This window comes from Mytilus edulis, chromosome 6 (genome assembly GCF_963676685.1).
Source record: "Mytilus edulis chromosome 6, xbMytEdul2.2, whole genome shotgun sequence".
In the NCBI taxonomy this organism is placed as follows: domain Eukaryota; kingdom Metazoa; phylum Mollusca; class Bivalvia; order Mytilida; family Mytilidae; genus Mytilus; species Mytilus edulis.
Window position 1 is genome coordinate 10,864,267 of NC_092349.1, and position 24,046 is coordinate 10,888,312.

At 31.6% G+C, this 24,046-nt stretch overlaps 1 protein-coding gene across 1 annotated transcript in view; it reads right to left on the reverse strand.

The window, feature by feature from the left end:
- The window catches only part of LOC139527094 (uncharacterized), a 99,811-nt gene that overhangs the window by 16,134 nt on the left and 59,631 nt on the right, over positions 1-24,046 (reverse strand). The window contains exons 25-30 of the mRNA XM_071322367.1: positions 16,605-16,822; positions 16,164-16,331; positions 14,697-14,898; positions 12,323-12,579; positions 3,627-3,715; positions 3,197-3,334 (exon numbers count right to left, since the gene is read on the reverse strand). Of these exons, the coding sequence (XP_071178468.1) occupies positions 3,197-3,334; positions 3,627-3,715; positions 12,323-12,579; positions 14,697-14,898; positions 16,164-16,331; positions 16,605-16,822 (1,072 nt within the window). The remainder of the gene's footprint in view (positions 1-3,196; positions 3,335-3,626; positions 3,716-12,322; positions 12,580-14,696; positions 14,899-16,163; positions 16,332-16,604; positions 16,823-24,046) is intronic.

Genomic DNA, 24,046 nt, shown 5'->3' on the forward strand with positions numbered 1-24,046 from the left:
TTCCAATTGTGTGTAATGCGTTTCTATTTTACATATACATGATATAGATAGTGTCACTCAAAGAAGTTCGTGTTTATCCAGCATTCAAACTTTCACATTTGGCCACAGTTTTGAAATTTTGATATACCCTTATGTATTTTTTTTCTGTATTGCTGTTTGATGTTTCTACTTGTATTCATCTAATGAGTGAAGCTTTTTCAAATGATTTTGATAGTTCTTTCTTATGTTGTTAGGTTAGGGGAGGGTTGGGATCATACAAACCCGCCATATTCTGTATTCATATGCCTATTCCAAATCTGTAGCCTGACATTCAGTGGTTGCCGTTTGTTGCTTTGTTATACATTTGTTTTTCGTTCATTTTTTGAAACATAATTTGCCTGTTTGTTTCTTGTTTCTTTTGTTTTACATTTGTGATTTCAGGGCCATTTGTAGCAGACTATGTGGAACGGGTTTTTTAATTGTTGAAGGCCGTACGTTGACATATCATTGTTAATTACATTGTAAATTCGTCCCTTGTGTAGAGTTGTCTTCTTTGTAATCGTACCACATCTTCTTAAAGTTTTAAATTTGTCGATACTGGATATGACTAATTAAGCTTAATTAAAATATCATCCAGAAAGCATAGCTTTCTTTAGCACCAGAGATCATCTCTGTTTTATGTTGATTAGTTTTTAATGTTTGTGTAAAGATGTCTAAACGGATGATAGACTTTTTGCGTGTTTTTTTATCGATGCAATTGTCCGGTTTGGTTATTGTAATGATTTTTAAGTATCATGGTGTATTCTTCGTCTTCATCATAATCTTAACATTTTGTCACAGCAGGCGTTTTCAAAATGTTTATCAAGGAAAGCCCATTTAATTTTAGCACATAACCTCACATATCTAAAAAAAAATAATCACTGTACATACAATCATTGTCCTCGCATATTTTTTCTACTGTTTCAATACCTTTCAGCCACATTTTATTAGCTCATTTTAAAATGTTGTTACCTTTGTGATAAATATCTAATAGTGTAAATACCACCAGCAGTCACTTGAAGTAGCACCATAGATATAAGGTCGAAACTCTTTTTTTTGCTAAAACTTTCATTTGCCTTTAAAGAGGAGTGAAACTTTTTAATTAATTATGAACACAAGTGAATAATTCAATATCGGATGTAAAGCGTTTTCTGATTTGCTGACAATGTTTTGTTTATCAGCTCATAGACATAATTTTGTCATGTGACCGCTACGCGTGTTATTATGTGTGCACCACATTTTTGTATTATTTCTTCACAGACAGAAAAGTATTACAGTCATTCCTTACATATCTATATGCTGTATTTATGCGATATTATTTATAACATTCAATCCAAGGTTCTAGCCTTCTTTCTTTACAGGTGTGTAATTTCTGTCATGGCTTGATCTTCATGTACCATTCTTAAATCACTGCTAGAACAGTTAAATGGTTTAGTTATATCGCATTCTATCGCACACGGGTTCTGTCATATTTAAGATGATATAACGGTAAGACTCCCTGAATTATCAAATATGCTTACACCTATATACATAAGAAGGAAAATTGTCTTAACTATCTTTCATCAAAATGTCCAGTTCAATCATAAATGTTTATACAGAAAGGGATAAAATTTCGCCTTCTTACTCCATTCTTTGATTGTAACATAGTTTTTACCGGGGTTTTGTAGGTTGCACTTTGTAAATACAGCTGTTTCTCAAAATACGCCTCTTTTGGGGAGATCTTGAATATTCATAGAAAATTAATTTTGTTTACATGCTGGTTCCCAGAAATGCTCTCTTTGTTCCATCTCACAGAAACGTAACTTGGGAATATTACCAGTAAACTTACATGACTTGTGCAGAATGTTAACATTGAAATCTGTGGTAACGTTTCGTTTGAGGTATTGGTAGTTAAGAAAATTAGTGTTAGTTTAAACTCTGAAACGTTGAAAATATGCCGCACAGCCCTATATTTTGACCTTTGAAGAAAATTGTGGTGCATATGAACTTTCAATTCTAAGATAAACTTCATAGTAAAAGTGGTACAGTTTAGCCGTAAAAGGAGTTCCTATGGGAAATTTCATTGTCAATATTTACAGAAATGCAACCTGTACATCAGCATTTTGTAAGGATCTTAAAAACGAGAAGTCACCTACTGTAACATCATAGAAATGTCTTGTGCATGATGCACGAGTGCCCAATAAAACGTGTGCTGGTCACGAAAAACTCCATGCCGTTAAGTCAGCAATAAACATGTAGCAACGATATGAAACGTTTGAACCAATGCAAACGATAAACCTCAGGGCATAACTTATGCAATACAATTTATGAAAAACAATAAAGAACTGACAGCAGAAAAATACAACGTTAAAATACATGCTCCATCCTTGAGACAGACAGTCAATGTTTCTTTGCGTTTGATATAATTGTCCGTTTATAAATTTAGAAATTATTAAGAAACTAAGGTTTCAACTCCCACAGGTAAAGTTGACTTTAGATGAATTTAACTATTTATTTCAGGTATTTTTGACACATAGCTCTTCAACGGTTTCGGTACTTATACATCCTCGGATTTCAAATTTTTGGCTTTGAGCGTTCCTGATGAAGGTACACCCTGAAAAGCGCTTCGAACGCAATAATTATTTGACGTGTTGTTTTAAATTTTTCACATCACTGGATCGATACCTCTGCTGGTGAACTATTGTCCCCGATGGTATCATCAGCTCAGTAGTCAGTACTTCGGTACTGACATGATTTAACAAACCTTTCTAAAATTTCTAAAAGGTTAACAGCTATAGGTCATCGTAGGGCTTATAACAATTAACAAACTTCTTACTGCGAAGAAAGCTATAAAGGCCCAGGAAAAAACAAATGTAAAATCATTTAACCGAGAAACTAACACCCTGATTCATGTGAATTACCAAAAAAACTTAACCCATATACTACACCAATCGACAACCACTCATTTACAGGATCTTGAACTGAATTAACACATATAAAATGTGGCGGGGTAAACACGTTCATGGCACCGAATCGAGTTGTCCATCATTAAAGGCTCTAATGAGATCTCTTCATTATTATGGAAGAAAAAAATTGAATTTAACCGAAAACAACTGTTGCTTTTGTTTTTCTGGTGGTTTTTTTTTAAACCTCAAGATTGAATTTACTATCTTATTAAATATCTTAATGTTTAGCTCACATAACTTCTTCTCCAAATATCTCGTCCGACATTTGAATGTAATTATGCATTGGTTTCGATGTGAAAAGAAAGTTGTTTTCCACATCTGAACTCGCATCATCTTTGTAAACACATTCTTTGTATAATGCATATAAACATCTGAAAAAAAGGGATTTGAAAGTTTGGAATAAAGCATAAAATGAGAACACATAGTACGTATGTAGAATCTGCATTGAATAGTTTGAAAAATGAATTAAATTTCGTTGACTTGTTGTATTTACCAGTGACACTTTTAGGGAGATAAATTGAATGAATAATTAGGAATAACAAATTGAATATGACATATATAAAGTGAATATTCATATCATCGAAACATCCGAATTGAATTTATTTTGAATTTTCTAATCATCAGATACCTGAGTGATATAGTTAATTGTATAAAAATATTTACTTTAAAGACTGGTAAATTATCCCGCAATATGGACATCTTCTAATATAAGGCACGAACATATCAAGTATTTTGAATATCAAATCTATACCCTACAATCAGAATATTTAATTAGAAGATAATCATATATATTAAGCAAAACCTAATATCACTGATAAGAAAATATGTCACTAGATGAAGCAGTATAACTTTTTCGTTGTTTCTTGTATATAGCTACATGTCCTATTCAAATAATATACAGTCAGATAAATGTATGTCTATTTTTCTTATTGGAATCCTTTAAATATACCAAAATTCATCCAGATGTCGAATCATCTCAGGAAAACTAATCGGAGCTAAACATGCATCTACAAAACGGAAATTATATCGAGACTTACGATTATCATAACGTATTATTAATACAAACTAGCGCCCTATATGTTATGTAAAAACAACCTTTTTGAGAATAAAAAGTTATAGCTAGTTGTAATCAAATGCACCAATTCATGAATAATTTTCACTTTATCGTTTCAGTTGACTCATATATTCAGTTAATTTTGAATGATAAATTTGAGAATGGAAACAGAAAATGTGTCAAAGTGACAACAACCCGACATAGAGCAGAAAAAATGCTACCGATGAGTCTTCAACACAACGAGGAAATTCTACACCCGGAGATGGGCCTCTGCCTGCCCCTTAACAAAATTGTGCACTAGTTCAGTGATAATAGACGTCATACTATTATCAAAGGCAAATTCATGAAATAAAATTAAAAATCATACAAGACTAGCAAAGGCTCCAGAATTTGAACAAGCTAGAAAAAAATGCGCAGGTTCAAGTATGTTTTGTGAGGTCTCAAACCTCCCCTTTTCTTCTGGCCAATGTAATATAAAAAAAACAGCAATAAGCACAGTAAAACTCAGTTTAAAAGAAGTCCGAGTTCGATATCAGATTAGGTAAACTAGAGGCTCTAAAACGCCTGTGTCGCTCACCTTGGTCTATGTGCATATCAAACAAAGGACACAGATGGATTCATGACAAAATTGTGTTTTTGTGATGGTGATGTGTTTCTATATCTTACTTTGCTGACCATTCGTGATGCTTACACTTATCTCAATCTATAATGAACTTGGCCAAGTAGTTTCAGTAGAAATGATTTTGTAAAGATTTACGAAGTTTATGAAAATTGTTAAAAATTTATTATAAAGGCAATAACTCCTCAAGGGGTCAATTGGCCATTTTGGTCATGTTTTCTTATTTGTAGGTCGTATTGTGCTGTACATTATTGCTGTCTACAGTTTAACTCTATCTATAATTATATTCAAGATAATAATCAAAAGCTGAAATGTTTCTTATAACTACCAATTGAGGGGCAACAACACAAAAACGGGTTGCCTGATGAATGGTCTGAAAAGGAGTATGTTCAGTAAGACCCCTTTTTGGCCCCAAAATATAGCAGTTTTACAAAATTGTGAAAATGTAATCTTTTAGCTATTTATTGGAAAGTACAATGCTTCTGCTACATAAATATGGGCTGTTTTTGACAATACAATGCACATATATCGGGTACTTTGTATCATTAAGTCATGCAAAATTACTGAAATCTTCACAATTTGAGCATTTTAGTCAAATTTTAGACGGTTTCCGTCTTAAATAGAAGTGGCCGCATTCGTGTTCATTCATAATATTGAAATGTAAGTTGAACTTGATTATAATACATAACATATATAAAGGTTGAGGATTAACACAGATGCAGCCACTTTCATTTTTGACAAAAACCGTCTGAAAAGTGAGGTTTTATTTGCATATTTGATAGGGTTTTCATCATATTTAAGCTTGAATCGGAGCGTTTTTAATGACTAAATCCGTTAAAATCTTTCACATAAACTAATTGAATCAATTGAAATAGATACTTAAGTGTTTAAAAAGTGTCAAAAATCTTTCGTTAGATAAACCTGAAATTTGAGGCCAAAATCGGCCCTTAACGGACCTACTCCTTTTTAAAGTGCACAATAATGAACAATTTAGTTTTTTTGAAAGATTTACTCGAAATGTTTTGTTTTAGATATATGAGCCAGAATCTGCATTTTACCCTATGTACTATTAATACCCAAGTCGGCATATTGGTTCGCAGGTGGGGTCATCAGACACAATTTTTAGACTACATACCCTAATGATGATTGTTAATAACTTTGGTTAAATTCATCTTTAGTTTCAGAGGAGAAGATTTTTGTAAAAGATAACAAAAATTTACGAAAAAATGTTAAATTTTACCATAAAAGGGCAATAACTCCTTACGGGGTCAACTAACCATTATGGTCATGTTGTCTTATTTGTAGAACTTATTTTGCTGAACATTATTGCTGTTGCAGTTTATATCTATCTATAATAATATTCAAGATAATAACAAAATACGGCAAGATTTCCTTTAAATTACTAATTCAGGGGCAGCAACCTAACAACGGGTTGTCCGATTCATCTTCAGGGCAGATAAATATTGACCTGATAAACATTTAATCTGTCAGATTTGCTCTTAATGCTTTGGTTTCAGAGATATAAGACAAAATCTACATTTTACCTCTATTTTTTTTATTTGTAGCCATGGCGGCCATCTTGGTTGGGTCACTGGACACATTTTTTAAACTAGAAACCCTAATTATGAATTTGCCCAAGTTTGATTAAATTTGGCCCAGTAGTTTCAGAGGAGAAGATTTTTGTAAAAAAATACGGACGACGGACGCGGGACGACGGACGACGGACGACGGACGCCAAGTGATGAAAAAGCTCACTTGGCCTTATGGGCAAGATGAGCTAAAAACGAAACTAAGCGAAATTACAATAATTAATAAATTAAAGAGGACTACTAGCATTTACTGACATACAAATTCAAAACCTCAATTAAACTGATTGAACGATTATGTCTTCATCATATAAAAATCAAGCACAATACCTCCCGTTAGGGATTTATTATCATACAATCATAAAATATGTGAAAGAAATAACACGTATCATACCAACGATTAGTTTTTAAATAGATGTGTTTATTTCTGATGCAAAGAGTGAATCCATAATAATTCCAAAATATGCCATCTTTAATGACCTAACGAGATTGGATGTGAAATTCCTGAGCGTATACCACATGTATAAGACGTCTGCATGTTGATTTATATTTATGAATTATATATTTTTACATTGTTGTACCGATGATAAAATTTAGTAAATGAATTGGCTAGTTCCTGATATCAAAATCTCTGGTTTACTTATTTTTTCTAATGTATAGAATTCTTTCTTTAAAATCAAAAATACATCGTTACATACACGAGCAAAACAGCATAGAATTTAAAAATGGATAATCTAAACTTGGAAATGAACAATATTCTCTTTTATCATACATTTTGGTACTAAGAATTCCTATAAATATATAGATATCAAGATCAATGCAGTGTTCATTGTTAGTATTACCTTTTATATTATGCATTTTAAAAACTTTTAATTCAAAATTTAGTGTAAAAAATAAGCGAGAAAGTCGTCTAATTTTTCTGTTGCTTATAAGCTATTATGGTAAAATTTCAAACACAACAAAAGGTTCTCGGCATATTTACCATATTTCTATAATTTATTTCAAGATACTTTTTTCAAAGATACAAATTCAAATATTCACTGTCCAGATTAAAAGGTATATTTTAGCATTTAGTATTTAGCGTGCCTCGTTCACACAAGAATCATCAGCGACACTCAGATCAAAATAGTTAAAAAGCTAAAAAAAAGTGCAAAGTTGAAAAGAATGGATGATCCAAAATTCCAAAAAAAAATATGTGTCGATTACGGCTACAGATATTTTTGCATGAGATATCAAAAATACTTAGTTTTTAGAATAATTCATACTTTGGTGAACAGTAAATTTATAAAAATTACCATATAATTGATAATCATGTCAACAGCGAAGTGCTGACTATGAACAGAATTAAAAAGATCACGTAAAACAACATAGAACAGCACATATAGAAACGGCTCATCAGCTTTGTCGATATTTCTTCTTAAACTTCTAAACGTGACATGGGTTCTTGATAGAGTGTTTATGAGTATTGTAAAAAGTAAAATCATATAAATACTTAACTAGGAGGAAAATTCAATACGAAACGTTCCTAATCAAATAGCAAATTAAATGATTAAATACATCAAACGAATGGACAACAACTGTCATAATCCTCACTTGGTACAGACATTTTCAAATGTAATAGCGTTACTAACAAACTTTTATTTTGCATAAATTGACGTTATACTTATATGAATATATTTACAAAACGAACATGTTTGACATCATCACTGTATTTTTAATAATTAGCTTCCATTTTTTTGATTTTTTAGTATTCTTAATTTCAGACCCTTTTGGCGTTTATAGCTTTGTAATAAGTTTAGGAATTACCATTATATTGTAGAACCTTATAAAGCATACATTGGGTTGCGATTCTTGTACTCAGAATTAAGTTAAAGATTGATATATATTTTTTTAAAGGCTCTAAAGAGCCTGTATCGCTCACCTAGCTCGTTGTGCATACAATTCAGGACACTTTCCAACATAGAAGACGAAAATAGAATTCATGACCAAAGTCTCTGGTTTGTTAGTCTTGTTTTGTTGGTCTTATATATATTGCTGATATTTTAGTCTACTTAGCGCCTCTCTTTCTTCTCTTATTCTAATTTGCGTATTATTCAACTTAGAGATTCATTTTATATTGAAATATACAGATCTGTAATTTCTTTTAAAGTATTTATTTCAACTAATAAACATGTTTACATAAAGTGAGATTTGCCCTAAATGTTTAAGTGTTTTAGTGTTTGAAAGATAAGCAAAAAACATTATTATAAAGCATATTACCATTATGTTCTATTTTTAGATATGGTGGCCATGTTATTTAAACGAGACATTAGATAAAACACAAACGTTATTGCGGATCATTCAGCTTCATTCTAGTTGGAATTACTTTAGAAGTTTCATAGTAGAAGATTTTTTTTAAACTATAAAACATGATAAACAAATTGTGTAAAATTGTCCTTAAAGTGAAAAAAATCCGATGGGGTCAAAAAATTGTAGATCGTTTATTGCTGGACATGTTTGCTGTTTACAGTTGAACTTTATTATTGATAATACTCAAGAAAGCAACCAATTCAAATTGTTTATTAACAAAATGGGAAAACTAATACTTTAAAGATATCAAGACTTTTTTACATTGAAATTTCAATATATAAGTATTTATTTCAAATTCTAGTTCCATTACACAAAAGAACAAGGTACAATTCCTATTTAATCACATCTTGTGTACTTTTACTAAAAGTATAAAACAATGCAATCTGTATGGTAATTCAACTTTTAATTATTAATTTGATCATACATGCAGACAATGATTTATATTGCAATTTGTTGATTTATAACTATATCATGTAAGCAATTTATTAATTTCGTCTATAATTTAAAGAAAAGTGTATTTGTTCTTGTATCTTAGTTGACTTGTTGCCATTCTCGCCCATCTGGTCCTCCTCTTGATAATTTCTCAATTTAAAATGTATATTGGTTGAAGTTATCAATAACGGCAACAGAGGCATACCGCTGTTCGAAATTCATCAATCGATAGAGAAAAAAACAAACCCGGGTTACAAACTTAAACTGAGGGAAATACATCAAATATAAGAAGATAACTACGACACAACAGAAACACAACATTAAAATATAACACACATAACGTATAATGTAAACAAGAGCTTACCAGACTGGTCAACAGTTCAAACATCAAAAAAGAATTTTTACATTCAAATATTTTGAATTTGATGTTTGTTGTGTCTTCTTAAAATGTGATGCTAATGCTTTTAATACAGTGTTTCATCCTAGTGTTGTTGTTGTTGAGGAAACACTTTTATTGAAATATTTGAATCATTTAATTTTCAATCATTGTTGAAAAGAGCGAATCGACGACCACGATGGTGCGTTTTATAATTCAAAATATTTATTTGAACTTAGTACCCAGTCAATTGTGTTTTTTTATATAAAATTTGCTAGTATTTCGGATCTTGAGTATCAGACAAACAACACGACAAAGTAGATGTGATAAGAAATGTAATAATAAACATGTACAAACCGTTATAAAATTGAAAGCAGTTGGTCTTAATATTTTACCAGGAATGTTTCAGCGATAGACTATGGTGGTTACATATCTCGAATAATATAGAACAATATTTAACGAAGAATGAGTGCATAGCTACGGGAACACATAACAAAGAGTTGTACTTTAAAACAAAAGAACCTTAATTGAATGAGAGTGATAAATATAGAAATTATTAGGACACCTTCAGGAAAGGTTATCCCTAGCTTTGCGATTCTTTTTTATGTTCCTTTCGGAAACACAGTTACTCACGTGTCCAGGTGTATACATTACTGTTAAATACTGTTCCACAATTTTTGTTTCTTTGTACAAATGTAACACACGTGAGAGATTTAGCTAGCTATGATACCCGGTTTAATTCACCATTTATTCACCATTTTCTATATAACAAAATGACAGTTGTTATCCATTCGTTTGATGCGTTTGGGCTTTTGATTTTGCCATTTGTTTAGGGACTTTTCATTTGGAATTTTCCTCGGAGTTCAGTATTTGTCATTTTACTTTATACAAAATTAATTTTTTTGTCGATATACTGAAATAGCAGCAAAACACTCCACCACATATGCAAGTTTTATAATAATGTACGCCACACGCGCGTTTGGTCAACAAAAGACTCATCATTGAAGCTCGAAATGTTAAACGGCAAAATAAAGTAGGAAGTGGAAGTGCATCAAAGCGCACAATATAAATACAGATGCAGTCTTTTAACTTTTCCGATGTACTGCTAATGTTGGTTAGAATACTCAATAGCATTATACTCAGAGTGCACACTCTGAAATGTCTCGCATTTGTCACTAACGATTGATATGATGTTGATAGTTCTAACATAAAGCCTAGCTACAACTAACACTATCACAAGTGACATAAACTTAACATAATCAACGGAAATGAGGTCAGAGGTCAGATAAACTAAATCGGAAATGTATGTACACCTTACAATCATTCCAAACACCAAGTATGGTTTAAATTTACATGAAATTGCTTTTTTGCATATCAAAGATACAAACAAACTTTACTGGGAAAACTTAGCATTGGTCAATGAACCATGAATATGAGGTCAAGGTCAGATGAATCCTACAATCAGACAAGTATACCTTTTAATCATTCCATATACCAAATATAGATACCTAATGCTAAGAGTATTAAACAAATATACCAAAAAAACAAAACTTGATTAAGTAATAAACCTTTAAAATGAGGTCAAGTTCAAATAAAGTATGCCTGACTGATATGTACATCAACAAATAATATTTTTTAACAACAAATAAAGTTGATCTTTCTTATATAGTATAAGAAAGACAGGGAAAAAACGAACTTAAAACACTGAACCATGAACATGAATTCCAGGTCAGATGACACTCGTCGGCTGGACATGTACATCATGTACTAATGCATACAGTATCAGAAAAATAGACCAAAACATAAAAACTTAACTGTGAACACTGAACCATGGAAATAAGCTTAAGTTCAGATGACACCTGTCAGTTGGGCATGTTCACGTCAAAACATTTCATACACCAAATATAGTAGACCTATTATTTATACTATCTGAGATTTGGACTTGACCACAAAAACTTAACCTTGTTCACTGTTCAATGAAATGAGATCAAAGTCGAGTAAAAACTGTCTGACGGGTATGAAGACTTTGTATGGTACGCACATACCAAATATAGTTATCCTATTACTCATAATAAGAAAGCAATTAAGAATACTAAAAATTGTTACTTTTTATCAAGTAGTCACTGAACCATGAAAATGAGGCCAAGGACAATGGACCTCATGCAAATTTCATAGCACAAGGCATCAATATAGAAAGTATTAATGATCCAGGTTTTCTACCTACTGACATGATTTAACAAACTGTACTAAAATTATCCGTTTATAAATTTTGAAATTATTTAGAAACTAAGGTTTCAACTACCTCAGGCAAAGTTAGCTTTAGATGAATTTGGCTATTTATTTTTAGGTATTTTTGACACCTACCTCTTCAACAGTTTCGGTACTCATGCATCTTTGGACGCTTCGGACGCAAGAAATTATTAAACGTGTTGTTTTCATTTTTTCTGAAATATTCAACCTTTAAAAAGTTAGCTAACGCTTCCACCGTCGTCGGATCTCTATCCCTATTTCGAGCTTTCTGCAACAAAGGAGGGACGAAAGATACCAGACGATAGTCAAACTCATAAATCGAAGAAAAAAAAACAGACAACGCCATTGCTAAAAATGAAAAAGACAAACAGACAATAGTACGTATGACACAACATAGAAAACTAAAGAATAAACAGCACGAATCCCACCAAACACTAGGGGTGATCGCAGGTACTCCAGAAGGGTAAGCAGATCCTGCTCCACATGTGGCAACCGTCGTGTTGCTTATGCGATAACAAATCCGGTAAATAGTCTAATTCGGAAGGTCGCATTCACGAAAGGGAAGGGGAAGGTAGTTACGACGTAATGAACATTGAACATATCCGATATCATTTGTGAAACATAACGGTTAACCAACTCGGTCAAAAGTCGCAGGCTCGACAAAAATGTAAACAAATATAAAGGTATCCTTACCGCAAAAGGTTTTCTCGTTTCTTCATCTTTAAAATAATCTTTGATCGCGGCAATTGCCTTTAGTACACAAATAATGATTTCCGGTAATTTAATTTTTTTGGATCCTTTATTGGGAAGACATTTTTTCCACTCAAAAAAATCTAGAATGCACTTCTTCAAAACAGCTGAGATGCAATTACATGGTACTGGAGTTACAGCATTGTACACAATCATCACACCAAGCATCACACTGTGCATTACTTGTCCACCAACGGCAGCTTTAAAGCAAAATATACATTGTTTGATCAATATTGGATTTCAGAGGTTTGTTTTCACTTCCTCTTGGCTTCTAATTTCTTTCGTTTTGTTAAGTTAATAAATTCTGCAATTTCGAACACTAAATGTGCCATAGAGTAAATGCAATATTATCTCTAGTACTTCTTCTGCAATATTCCTTACAAATGTCATCTACAACCCCTCTAAATTACATAATAAAATCCTTAATTGCTTCGTGTATATTTCGTGTTTGGTCAGTATTTACGTCATTCAAAAATTGTGTTACGGTGCAGTAACCATTAAATAGTTAACAAGTGGACATGTTTTGAAAGCGTTTTATCATTTCTGTTTTTTTTAAACATGCCTAAAACCGGAGAGTCAAAATTCCAAAAACTTCAAAAGTAAAAACAACCGACAAATGAGTACAAATCGTAACATCTCTTCTGTCAAAATTGTTTTCTTTGGCAAAATGATTCGATTTGCTTACAACTATGTTGAGCTGATTTTTGCATAATTATATATACTCCTTTAATTTGCATATACAAAATGCATGATGAGTTCATATTACAAATTAAGCATTTAATTGAGTTCGTCATAACCTTTTCGTAAATATGGTCGTATTTACATTACAAATTTCAATCTGAGTATAAAGAAATCTGTTCATCTTGAAAAATTTTAGATAATGCATTTCTATGGCTGGACCAAGAGACATAAAATTTTAATGCATGTTAAGTTTCAGAATATCAAAAACTTTTCAAGGTTTTGCTACTCTTTTTTTTTCGATCTTGCAGGACAAAATGCAGGAGGTGCAAAAAAAACTTAGTTGCTATAGAAGTTTGAGAAGCTCTTCTCATATTATGAGATGTATCATTTTAAGTGAACAATAGATGCACAATAGACATTTGCCAAAAATATGTTATTTAAACTGTGTAACTGAGTTGACCGTATTAAAGGAAATCCATGTGCTAGTTTATTTTGGTATCATCTGCAGACTTCGAATAAATTCACATCAAAATGTAAGTAAATTTTAAATTTTCTGAAACATAGACTGTATATAACTTTTATATATCTACCTGTCATGCCTTTAAATCTTCCATTAGATGATTTTTTTAAAACGATTAGTTTATTTTTATAGTTCACTAGAATAGTAACGACAGCAAATGGATAGTTTTCGTTTAAATCTGATAATTGGCAAAAAATGTAAGAGCAACATGACCTGTTGACGATAGATAGTATGTATATGTTAAGCTTGAACAATTAAATGCAGTTGTTAATATACCGTTTGGTAAATAATAAGTTAGTAGATCTCTTTTATTTCCAACGTACACATTTTCTTTTTAGTTCCTGATCCAATTCGGAAAATAACATAAGTTATTGTTATCTCATTTCGTGCTTTATTTTTCTCGTTTGAACTGTCATTTGGGGCCTTTTATAGCTGACTATGCGGTATGGGCTTTGCCCATTGTTGAAGGCCGTACGGCGACCTATAAGTGTTAATTAGTGTGTTATTTTGGTCTCTTGTGGAGAGTTGTCTCATTTGCAATCATACCACATCTTCTTTTTTATATTTATCAATATTTACCCGGTTGTAAATTATTCACAAATGTGCCCGTGAAAAAACATAAAGGCATGACGCAAGATAAATAAAGATCAACAATATAACCTTACTACCCATTTCTGAAAATAATGGGTATATTAATACGAAGTTTCAGACTAGTTTTTTAGGTAAACTCCTCATACACATACATTGTAATAGCATTTGTCGATTTCAAGACTAAAGATTTGAATTTTATCCATTAGCATATAAGGCTAATTAGTAAATATACATGTATAAAACTATGTTACAACTCTAGATTATACTGACGAGGAAATGAACCACTAGGCCACTGAAATCTGAATTGTTAGTTCAGTCTTGGTGGCCGCATGATCTACAACGCTGGACACAGTGCAGACAGTCATGTTTCGATATCTCAATAGCATGAGTTCGAATCCCGGCGAGGGAAGACAAGTTTGCCGATATCCCATTGTTTTGTTCATATTGATATTATCAAACATGATAACTTAGATTAAAAATTATGTTATCTTTGGAAAACCACAGAATTTTTAAAGAATCACTTACATCCAACTAGAGTTCCTCCACCTCCACCACAACTATCGGATAGAATGACCATTGCACTTTTGGTACGTGTTTTAGCACAAAAATAGTCATACAATAATGACAAACTGCAATCTCCCTGTCGTTTTGTTCTAGATTTAAGAGTAATCTTGACCGGTATAATAATAGATGTGTTGGCAGCAAGATCCCCGATTACATCGACAGTCTGAAAAATGTTCGTATGTTCAAAAAAAAACATAAGAGTGCTGTAAAATTTTAAAGAATGTCTAAAAGATATCACAAACAGGGACAATATACCACATGAAAAGTATGGAGATAATAGGTAAACATGTTTGAGCTTTCTAAAAAGTTTAGAACTGCTCTTCGCTCTATCCTGTTGTTGATTTAGTATTTGAAATGTGTTTGTTTAGATATTAATTAATATTATTTGGATTTGCATTAAGAGTGTGCGTTAAACACCCATGATTTAAAAAAATGTGTTCACTTTACTTGTTGAAATGTAAAACATTTATAAATAGACACGACACTTGAGGTGTGCTTCTCTGGAGGTGTGTCTTAATTGGCAGAAGTTATAGAATACAGATAATGCATTTTTATAAACATTGTATATGAACATTGTTTAGCAAAACAAATAGTACATATTGCAGATTAACAAAGCAAGTAAACATGTATTAATAATTGATATTGCAATATTGAATTTCAGTGTGCTATATATGCATATTTAAACAAAATGAATTAATGACCAATGATCGGAACTGTAATACATATAGTTAATTTTCCAGCATTTGATGTCTTATCTGAGATGAAATTAAGAATCTTAGTGAGCGCGCTCATATACCCCAAGCCCCCACATTGTCCTTGGACAAATAAAATAACTTAAATAAAAAAATGAAGCATAATTTCCTGTCGATATGCACAGTATAATATCTACATAGTATGTCCTTATTATCTAAAAGGTTTCATGACATTCTGTTAAAGAAGAGAAGTTATGCTAAACTCTTGTAGTTGAATATTGCGACAATTAAGTTCAAAGGGGCGTTACTCCTAGAAAAAGAATAATTTCCTGTCGATATGCCAATCTACATAGTACATGTTCGTAGTATGTCTGCAAGATTCATGAAATTCTGTTGTGTGATTTCAGAGGAGTTGCAGTGACAAGAATACGACTGACGGACAGGTCAAAACAAGTTGAGCGGGGTATACAAAGTTTGTAGTTCTTTATCTAATTTATCCAAAAGCTGTTGCTTTATCACAGCTGCATCATTAAGCAACTAATCAGCATCTGTTTGTGATAAGGAATTTTTTCAAGATGACGTGTATGTCGACTAAAACTAAAAGCATCGTAATACGAAGCAAAAATAATAACATGGCAAACATAAAAAAAGAGTAAGTACAACATGCTGAGCACTTATCACATCATGTCGAGTTACTTATGGCAATAACAACTGTTTTGATAGCCTTTATATTTACCGATTGAAATTGCAGTGTAGGATGTCCTGTAGGTAGAGAAAACCGGAGGTTATCAGCTCGAATGAGACCATGATTAGTTATAGTAAATTCCACACTTTCTCTTTCTTCCGTCTCGAACGGCACTGTGTCTAATCTGTTTGGTTCAATTGTTACCACGGGCATTGGTACCTTTAACACAAAAACGAAACAACAAACAAACAACATATGAATACGTGTAATGTAACGAAATATAAACTTAAAAATCATTGAATTGACTTATTTTTTTTCTATGTTTTAATAACTGTAAAATGACATTCTGGTTGTGATTTGCTTACAATAGCAGGATATCCTTGCTGTACATATATATCCATTACAAATTGATAGATGGACATCTATATACTTTATTTGTTGTGCTTTGAAATATATAATGATTGAAAGCAGATTTATATTAGATAAACTTACAAATGTTTCAAACGTCGATTCTAGAGTAATTTCATATTTGTCCTCTACAGTAGTTGGTGTTACTGTCCAAGTATATGTTACAGCTGTCCTTTGTAGGAATATATCTCGAGCTGGTGTATAGGGTGTAGCAATGATTATAGCAGAGTAGGTAGAATGACCTTCAGCTTTGGCGTAAACGGTATATCTGTCCTCGTAAATGTTTTCGAATAACACAGTGCCTATATGAATATATAAAAATCACATATCATTTGTAAATACTTATAGTAGATCGTTCAAAAAATATCATTGCTCTTTATCTCCTTTTTTATGAAACATTTATCTTTTATACTATTTTAACATCATTGTCACTTTTAGATGTATTTTTTCTATCAGTCTTTAAAGAGAAACTTCGCGATTTTTCACTTATAATCTTATTATGTTCATAATACCATAAAAAACATATTCACCAAGTTTTATTTTGATATGAAAACTAATAAAGAAGAAAATAGGGAATTATTAATTTTATTTCTTCAAACTTCCTGACTTATTTGACGTATTTAAGTCTTTTGCATGCCGGAAGTGAAATAAATCTCATTTAAGTCTTGTTCGTTAACCATATAATAACGCGATTAAAAGCGCATCGACGACTTTTGGTGTAGCTATCAACCAACTAAAAACAGGTGATAGCCATACAACTTTTAAAATTATATTGTAGGATTTATGTGTGGATTTTTTATACGAATTTTAGTAATAAAAGTAAATTATACAATAGAACATTTTTATGATTTTTTTCTACAAATACTTAAAACAAACATATGAAACTGTCATGATCGTAAGTGTATTAAAAATACGTGTTTGTATTCTGACCTTTTTGTTTCAGTCCAGCAAACATTTTCTGCTGGTAATGTAGAAATACAATGTGTATTGTTATGTGACATGTTAAATGCGTGATTAAACTCAAGGTAATTAAAAGATTAGCATTATGTCATTCTGATCTTGTGATCTTCAATCAGTGAATTCTAGCCGGCACGGTTCACCGTTCCAGGTATGAACAACGTTTCGTATGAATGATAAACGAGAATGCATAAGCTCACTTTTAAATGAATTATGACTTCTGATTACTTTTGTAACGATGAAATACTGAATTAATTTAATTGATTAAATTTATAAATAATAATAGCCTTCTAAACACGAGGGTATGAACTAAAAAGTGTTCTATTTTATATTTGAATTATAATCGGTAACCGTTAATATTTGATACAGGTCATTACCAATTCCAATTATATAATTTAGTCCATCCAAAGCGATCTTTATTTGCATATTCAGGAATTAATGTTCTCATCAAAATATTTTAAATCTCACAACGCACAAATAATTCAGCTATTTGAAGAAAAAAAAGATTTTTAAAAAATTGACAGGAAATTTAAGGATCTTCTTGGAATGGAATCGAAAAATAAAGAACAGCTATACTTTTAAAGTGTGCAAAACGTCAACCATTGGAGTAGGGCCACGAAGGGTCAAAAATGGCCCTGTCTTAGAAATTGACTAAATTACTCCAGAATGATCCCTTACTAGGGTAGTTTATAAATTGATAACCATCAGACTTGTAACTCTGTCTGTATAATTTTCCTGAACGTCAGAAATAACCATGGGGAAATCCTATTTTAACAATTTGTGCGTAACGTCAAAATTGTTTTTCTTGACGTTCTTATACTAATATAATCACTTCACCACAAGTATTATTTTGCAAAGTATTTCTTGAATCTCATACACATAGTCCGTTCTTTATATATATATTAACAGAAACTTACTAAAAGCCGGACAGAATAAAGTGGCAAACAATGCTCCAATTACATTAAGTACAATTGCACCGAAAACTCGTTTTCGGCTTTGATATTCACGAAATAGAAATTGCAGACAAACAAATTTCTATAGCATAGATTAAATTCAAAGTTATATATATAGTTTCCAAACACATTAAGGCATACAAGTCTTATATTTGGCAGCTGTAAAATATCTTGGCGAGCGGAGTACAGCCGATATAAAATCTTTAAAAATGTTTTACGATTGTTGTCTCATTGGAAATCATGCCATATCATCTCTTACATTAATATGAATATAAAACCTGTGATTTCGATGAAACTCAAAACATTTTATTTCCTAGAAAAAAATGAATAATGAAAACAATTCGTATAGACAATACATATTATTCCATATGATATAATCATATAACACATACTATACAAATGTACCACACGTGCACTCATAAGCACCACGCTCGTTCTGAAGGATTTACATGCCTACTCTCAAATCAGTATTCAGAATAAAAATACGTATGAACGACAATTTCATTCAACACTGCTATTTATACACCAACGACCACTGACACACAAAATATTTATAATTTATACCATCTCTAATTGTACCTTAAGCGCGTGAAAATATGTACAATGTACAACTCTAAAACTAATAAGAATATACCTCAATTATTCATTGGATACGTTTCATATTTTCCCAAAGGTTTTTTTTTTATCTAATAATTGTTTTTAAAAAAAGCTATAAAAAAAGAAATGACAAAATGCTCACTCTTAGTTTTCAAAAGCGAATAAGTTCATTTACGGACTTACTTGTTAACTATAGACTGAGTTGATTGAAATGATATAAATTATATTAACGTATAAATGTAAGCTGTGTCAATAAAGTTAGGTATTATTGAAAACTATAAATAACTGCAATCGGTATACAAAATCTATTATTTTGTCTATATTTTGTTTTCTTTAAAGTTATATGAAATGTCTGATGAATATGTTAAATTCAACAATAAATTACTTCCACACTTGATCTTGATATGTTGAAAATGGTAGATAGCACTTTATTTGAAATTCCAGATTTTAATTTAAAAAAGAAAATTCCAAGAGAAGTTCTTGTGCTTCGTGTAGGTGTATTTCTTACTGTATTTTTGATGTAGGAATGAAGATCATTAAAGTTGTCCTTATTTATACCGGTTAAATTGATAAAGTCAGAGTCAGATAAAACTTTATCTGTATCAAAGTCAATTCTTGATTGTTCATTTTGTAAGGCTGTGTATCTTAACTTCTTCAAAAGATCCATAATTGAAGATCTGTTAAGGATGACATTATCATTGGTACAGTTTATTTTACTTATTGCATCTTCTGTAAAATTATCTTCCGTCAAATGTCCCGGACAACAGCGACATCCCGCAGGAATTATAACCTCATTTTTAAGAAATGCAGAAAATCTTGCTTGTGATGGAACAACAATTAGCTTTGGTCCAGGCTTTTTGCATATGAAACAGTATGAATGGCTTTTTGATGTAGAAGGTATTGAAAGAGATACTGATGGTGGACTGGATAAAACAGTAGATCTACGTTTTGCTGGTGGAGCATACTCTTCATCGTCAGATAATATATGCTGTACAACAGAGGATTGTCTGGTTTCCTGAACATAGTATTTGTGCCTACACGTATTGCATATTTTGTCTTCTTGTTTATATGTTATCAAAAAATTCTTCTTCAAATACTTTGCCACAGATTTATTGATTGATCTTCTTTCATGTGGTTTAGTCCTTTTATTGCATAGAACGCACGGGTAATACTTTGGACCGCTTCCAGGCATTCTGAAGTGAAATAAAGAAATTAATCTTAGTACGTTAACCACGATTGCAGTTTAGAACAGGAGATTTGATGCATGTGATAATGAACAGCAACCCAACAATATTTAACAGAGCAACAATTTTATAACACATCTTATTTTTAATTATTGTGTATAAACATATATGTTCAGGAATGAAACTTGAACAGACAATGTGTAATAAAATAATTTAGTTCCCTGTCCTAACTCACCGACACTAGTAGTCACACTACAAACAGTATTTATGGATCATATCATATTTGATAATTTATGGTGGACTGAATATGCAGGTATCTTAACTTGTTTAATTTCTATTACACATCAGAAAGGCAAGTTCTATATAAAAATAATTTGTTGGATAACAATTTCTTTTAAAAAAAAATCAAATGCCGAATAGAAACGTTTCAAAATAATGTTATCAAATAAAAATAATATCAGTGGATCCATTCAAACAATCACAGGAATGAAAGTGATGCATTAGGTTTAATGATATTATACAAAAAAAAGAAGAAAAAAAAACTTTTTATACCAATGAGCCGCGAACCCTTACTAGCTTTGTCATGTCACTCGAAAGAGTAACGCTCTAACCATTACACCACGTCGTCGTACATTCCAGAGGAGGAAAACAAGTGGTATATAAATTTTAAGTCGGTACTGAAGCTAGTCGTCTGCTTTTATTTGTTTTTGTTTTTTTTTGTTTTAAACATACATGAGTTAAGATATATTACTGCTTCAGCATAGTTATTAGGATCTTTTTAAGATGGTTTTCGTAGAATAAATTCAGCCTTAATTTAAAGCTGCCCCATTTTTTTTTTATAGCAAAGCCGACCAATCTTAAACATAACATTTCAAAATCCCTTTTAAGTGTTAAAATAACGTTGTTAACAATGAACTCTTAATTAATTTATTATCTACTAGTCATTTTATTTTCCACCAATTTGTCCTGTGTTTTAATAAAAAAAAACATGTTGTAACTACGGGAAAAAAATCCGTCGGCAGTTGACGAAGCTACGGAACTTGTTATTCCAATTTTGTTTGTTATTTAAATCTGTAAATTAATTTTGACTTACCTCAATATGTAATCTCCAAGAAAAGCATACTTCAGTTGCAAGAAAAGATTCACATAATGGTCTACAGTATATGTCAGAGAAAACAAAAATTACCGAATATGTCACCGTCCGGCAAAACTGCCTTCATCCATATTTCTGTTGGTAAGTGCAACAAACATGCGCAATGTAATTCCAATACACACCAAAAATAAACGAAATATGATAGAATGTATTCAAAATATTATAAAAAGAAGATGAACTATAAAAATTGTTTCTATTTTAATATAATTTCGTGGTAGATTCATTAGACATTTCGCCACAAAATCTATCGTACATCGGAAATAACAGTGTCGAATCCGGATTTGCTTGTTTGCAAAAGTTTATTTTTCGATTTGGCCACAGGCCTCGACCACGCTAATAAATGTTGCAAACGATTTAAGTAAGTAAGTAAGTAAGTAAATTTTATTTAGAGTCGGCATATATATACATTATAACAGAGAAAACATGAGCTCTGGTGAGCTCTTTAACCGACTATAAAAGATTTCAAAGTGTTAAACAATTAAAATGAGATTAGAGTTACTTTGGTCGAGGCCTGTGGCCAATGCGAAATTTAACCAAGAAGTGTGAAATTTTTCGAAAATTTTGATGTTTTGAGCGTTCTGGCTCGATTTCGGGGGTTACGTCACATTAGTGACGTCATGAAAATATGATTTTTTTTTTAAATAACAAATAACGATATTAGTAGATATGTTTTAACTATAAGGGATCCACCTTGTTTATATTTATTTTTTTGTCATTTCACAGGGCCAATATAGGCACTTCGTGGCCATACTCCTTTATACATAATCGGGAAATGTCCTTATTAAAATAGGCTTCGTCTCAAAACGTAAAATACTTTAATTAGTTATTTGACCAACGATGTTTAAAAACAAAAAGACAGAAAGAATTTAATGTCATCTTTCCCTATTTTTAAGTGTTATTATAAGTCTGTTTTAACTGTTTTAAGAATACCCCTAAAGCGGACAAGCAGTTTATTCTTTAAATTTCTGTTATTGAATATCAAGAAAGAAAATAAAATCCCGAATTGATTTGAAACTTTGATACTTAATAGTTTTCCTGGAAAATATTCACATCCCTTGAGGATAATTAGTGTACGTTCAGTTGCATATATATTACATACATGTCGGAACAATTATGATGATGACGAATTTCTTTTTTATTCGAAAACAATCTAATGGAAAATAAATCTGTGAACCAAAGCAAGTTATATAGCGACCTGTATTTAAATCAAATTGGTTCTTCTTCTTCTTCTTCTTCTTCTTCTTCTTCTTCTTCTTCTTCTTCTTCTTCTTCTTCTTCTTCTTCTTCTTCTTCTTCTTCTTCTTCTTCCTCTTCCTCTTCTTCTTCTTCTTCTTCTTCTTCTTCTTCTTCTTTTTGGGTATACAATAGTCTATCGACATTCGAAAATAACATACTGTTGGCATACGTGGACTAGTCTATTTACAAAACTTTTATCCCAATTTACACAAAATGTATGTTTCTTTCTTATGTATACATGTATATATTTTAAATTGTGCTATAGTTCCGTAGCTTTATATCCAGGCGTATAAACGAACGGTCGACAAGTGCGTACATTTTTTTAAATCAATATTTCTGGTATGTTCCAATCTGTCCTTCACTATTGACAACGAGTATACACTTACATTTTCCCAAATTTACTCTTGGAAAAAATATGTAAATAGATTTTTATTTACTCAAATCTTTTTTTTAATTTGGTATTGATTAGATTTTTATAAATATTATTCTTTACACAAGAAATGTTATTTATAAACAAGCGTATGAGTTTAGTAATGACTAGTATATCACTTTCGGACACGCAAGACAGAGATGTATATTATACACCTGATAGTAAAAAATGGAAAGTTACAAGTTATCGGCCGTGTACACTCCTAAATACCCTCAGACGTGAAACGTCCATGAACTCTCATGTCCGACAGAAAATCGTTTGAATATGTGGACGTGTCACCTCACAATACCTCTGGGGGTAATACATTTAGCCATGCTGGCGATCAGATGAGGGAAGGTCCGAATTTATTTAAATCACATAAAAGAATGTCATAATGAACAAATTAGATTTTCGAAAACAATTTTCACGGTACACTTATTTATGATGAACTTTGACTTTTTAACTATTTCCAATATAACAGTTTTAAAAATGACAGACCATGGTTATTTAAAAATAATAACATTTTCCGTATCAAGTTAGTTAGTCGGATAAAACAACCGTACGATTGACAAGATATTGACACGCAATTACGACTACATCATATTACTATCCTTTAACTCTACTTTTCGCTATATAGATGCTGCTCTTTCACTAAATAATTCAAAATTTGGTGACTATGTGGAACGCATCTATCCAATCGAGCTAGAGATAAAGGATACTACAGATACAGTTACGTCGGCCTCATATCTTGACTTACATCTAGAAATTGACAATGAGGGTCGGTTGAAAACAAACCTTTACGACAAAAGAGATGATTTCAGCTTTCCAATTTTGAACTTTCCATTTCTAAGTAGCAACATTCAAGCAGCACCTGCATACGGGGTATATATCTCCCAATTGATACGATATTCCCGTGCATGCATTTCCTATCATTATTTTCTTGATAGAGGGTTGCTGCTCACAAGGAAGCTATTAAACCAAGAGTTCCAAATAGTGAAGTTGAAATCATCCCTTCGTAACTTTTACGGACGCCATCA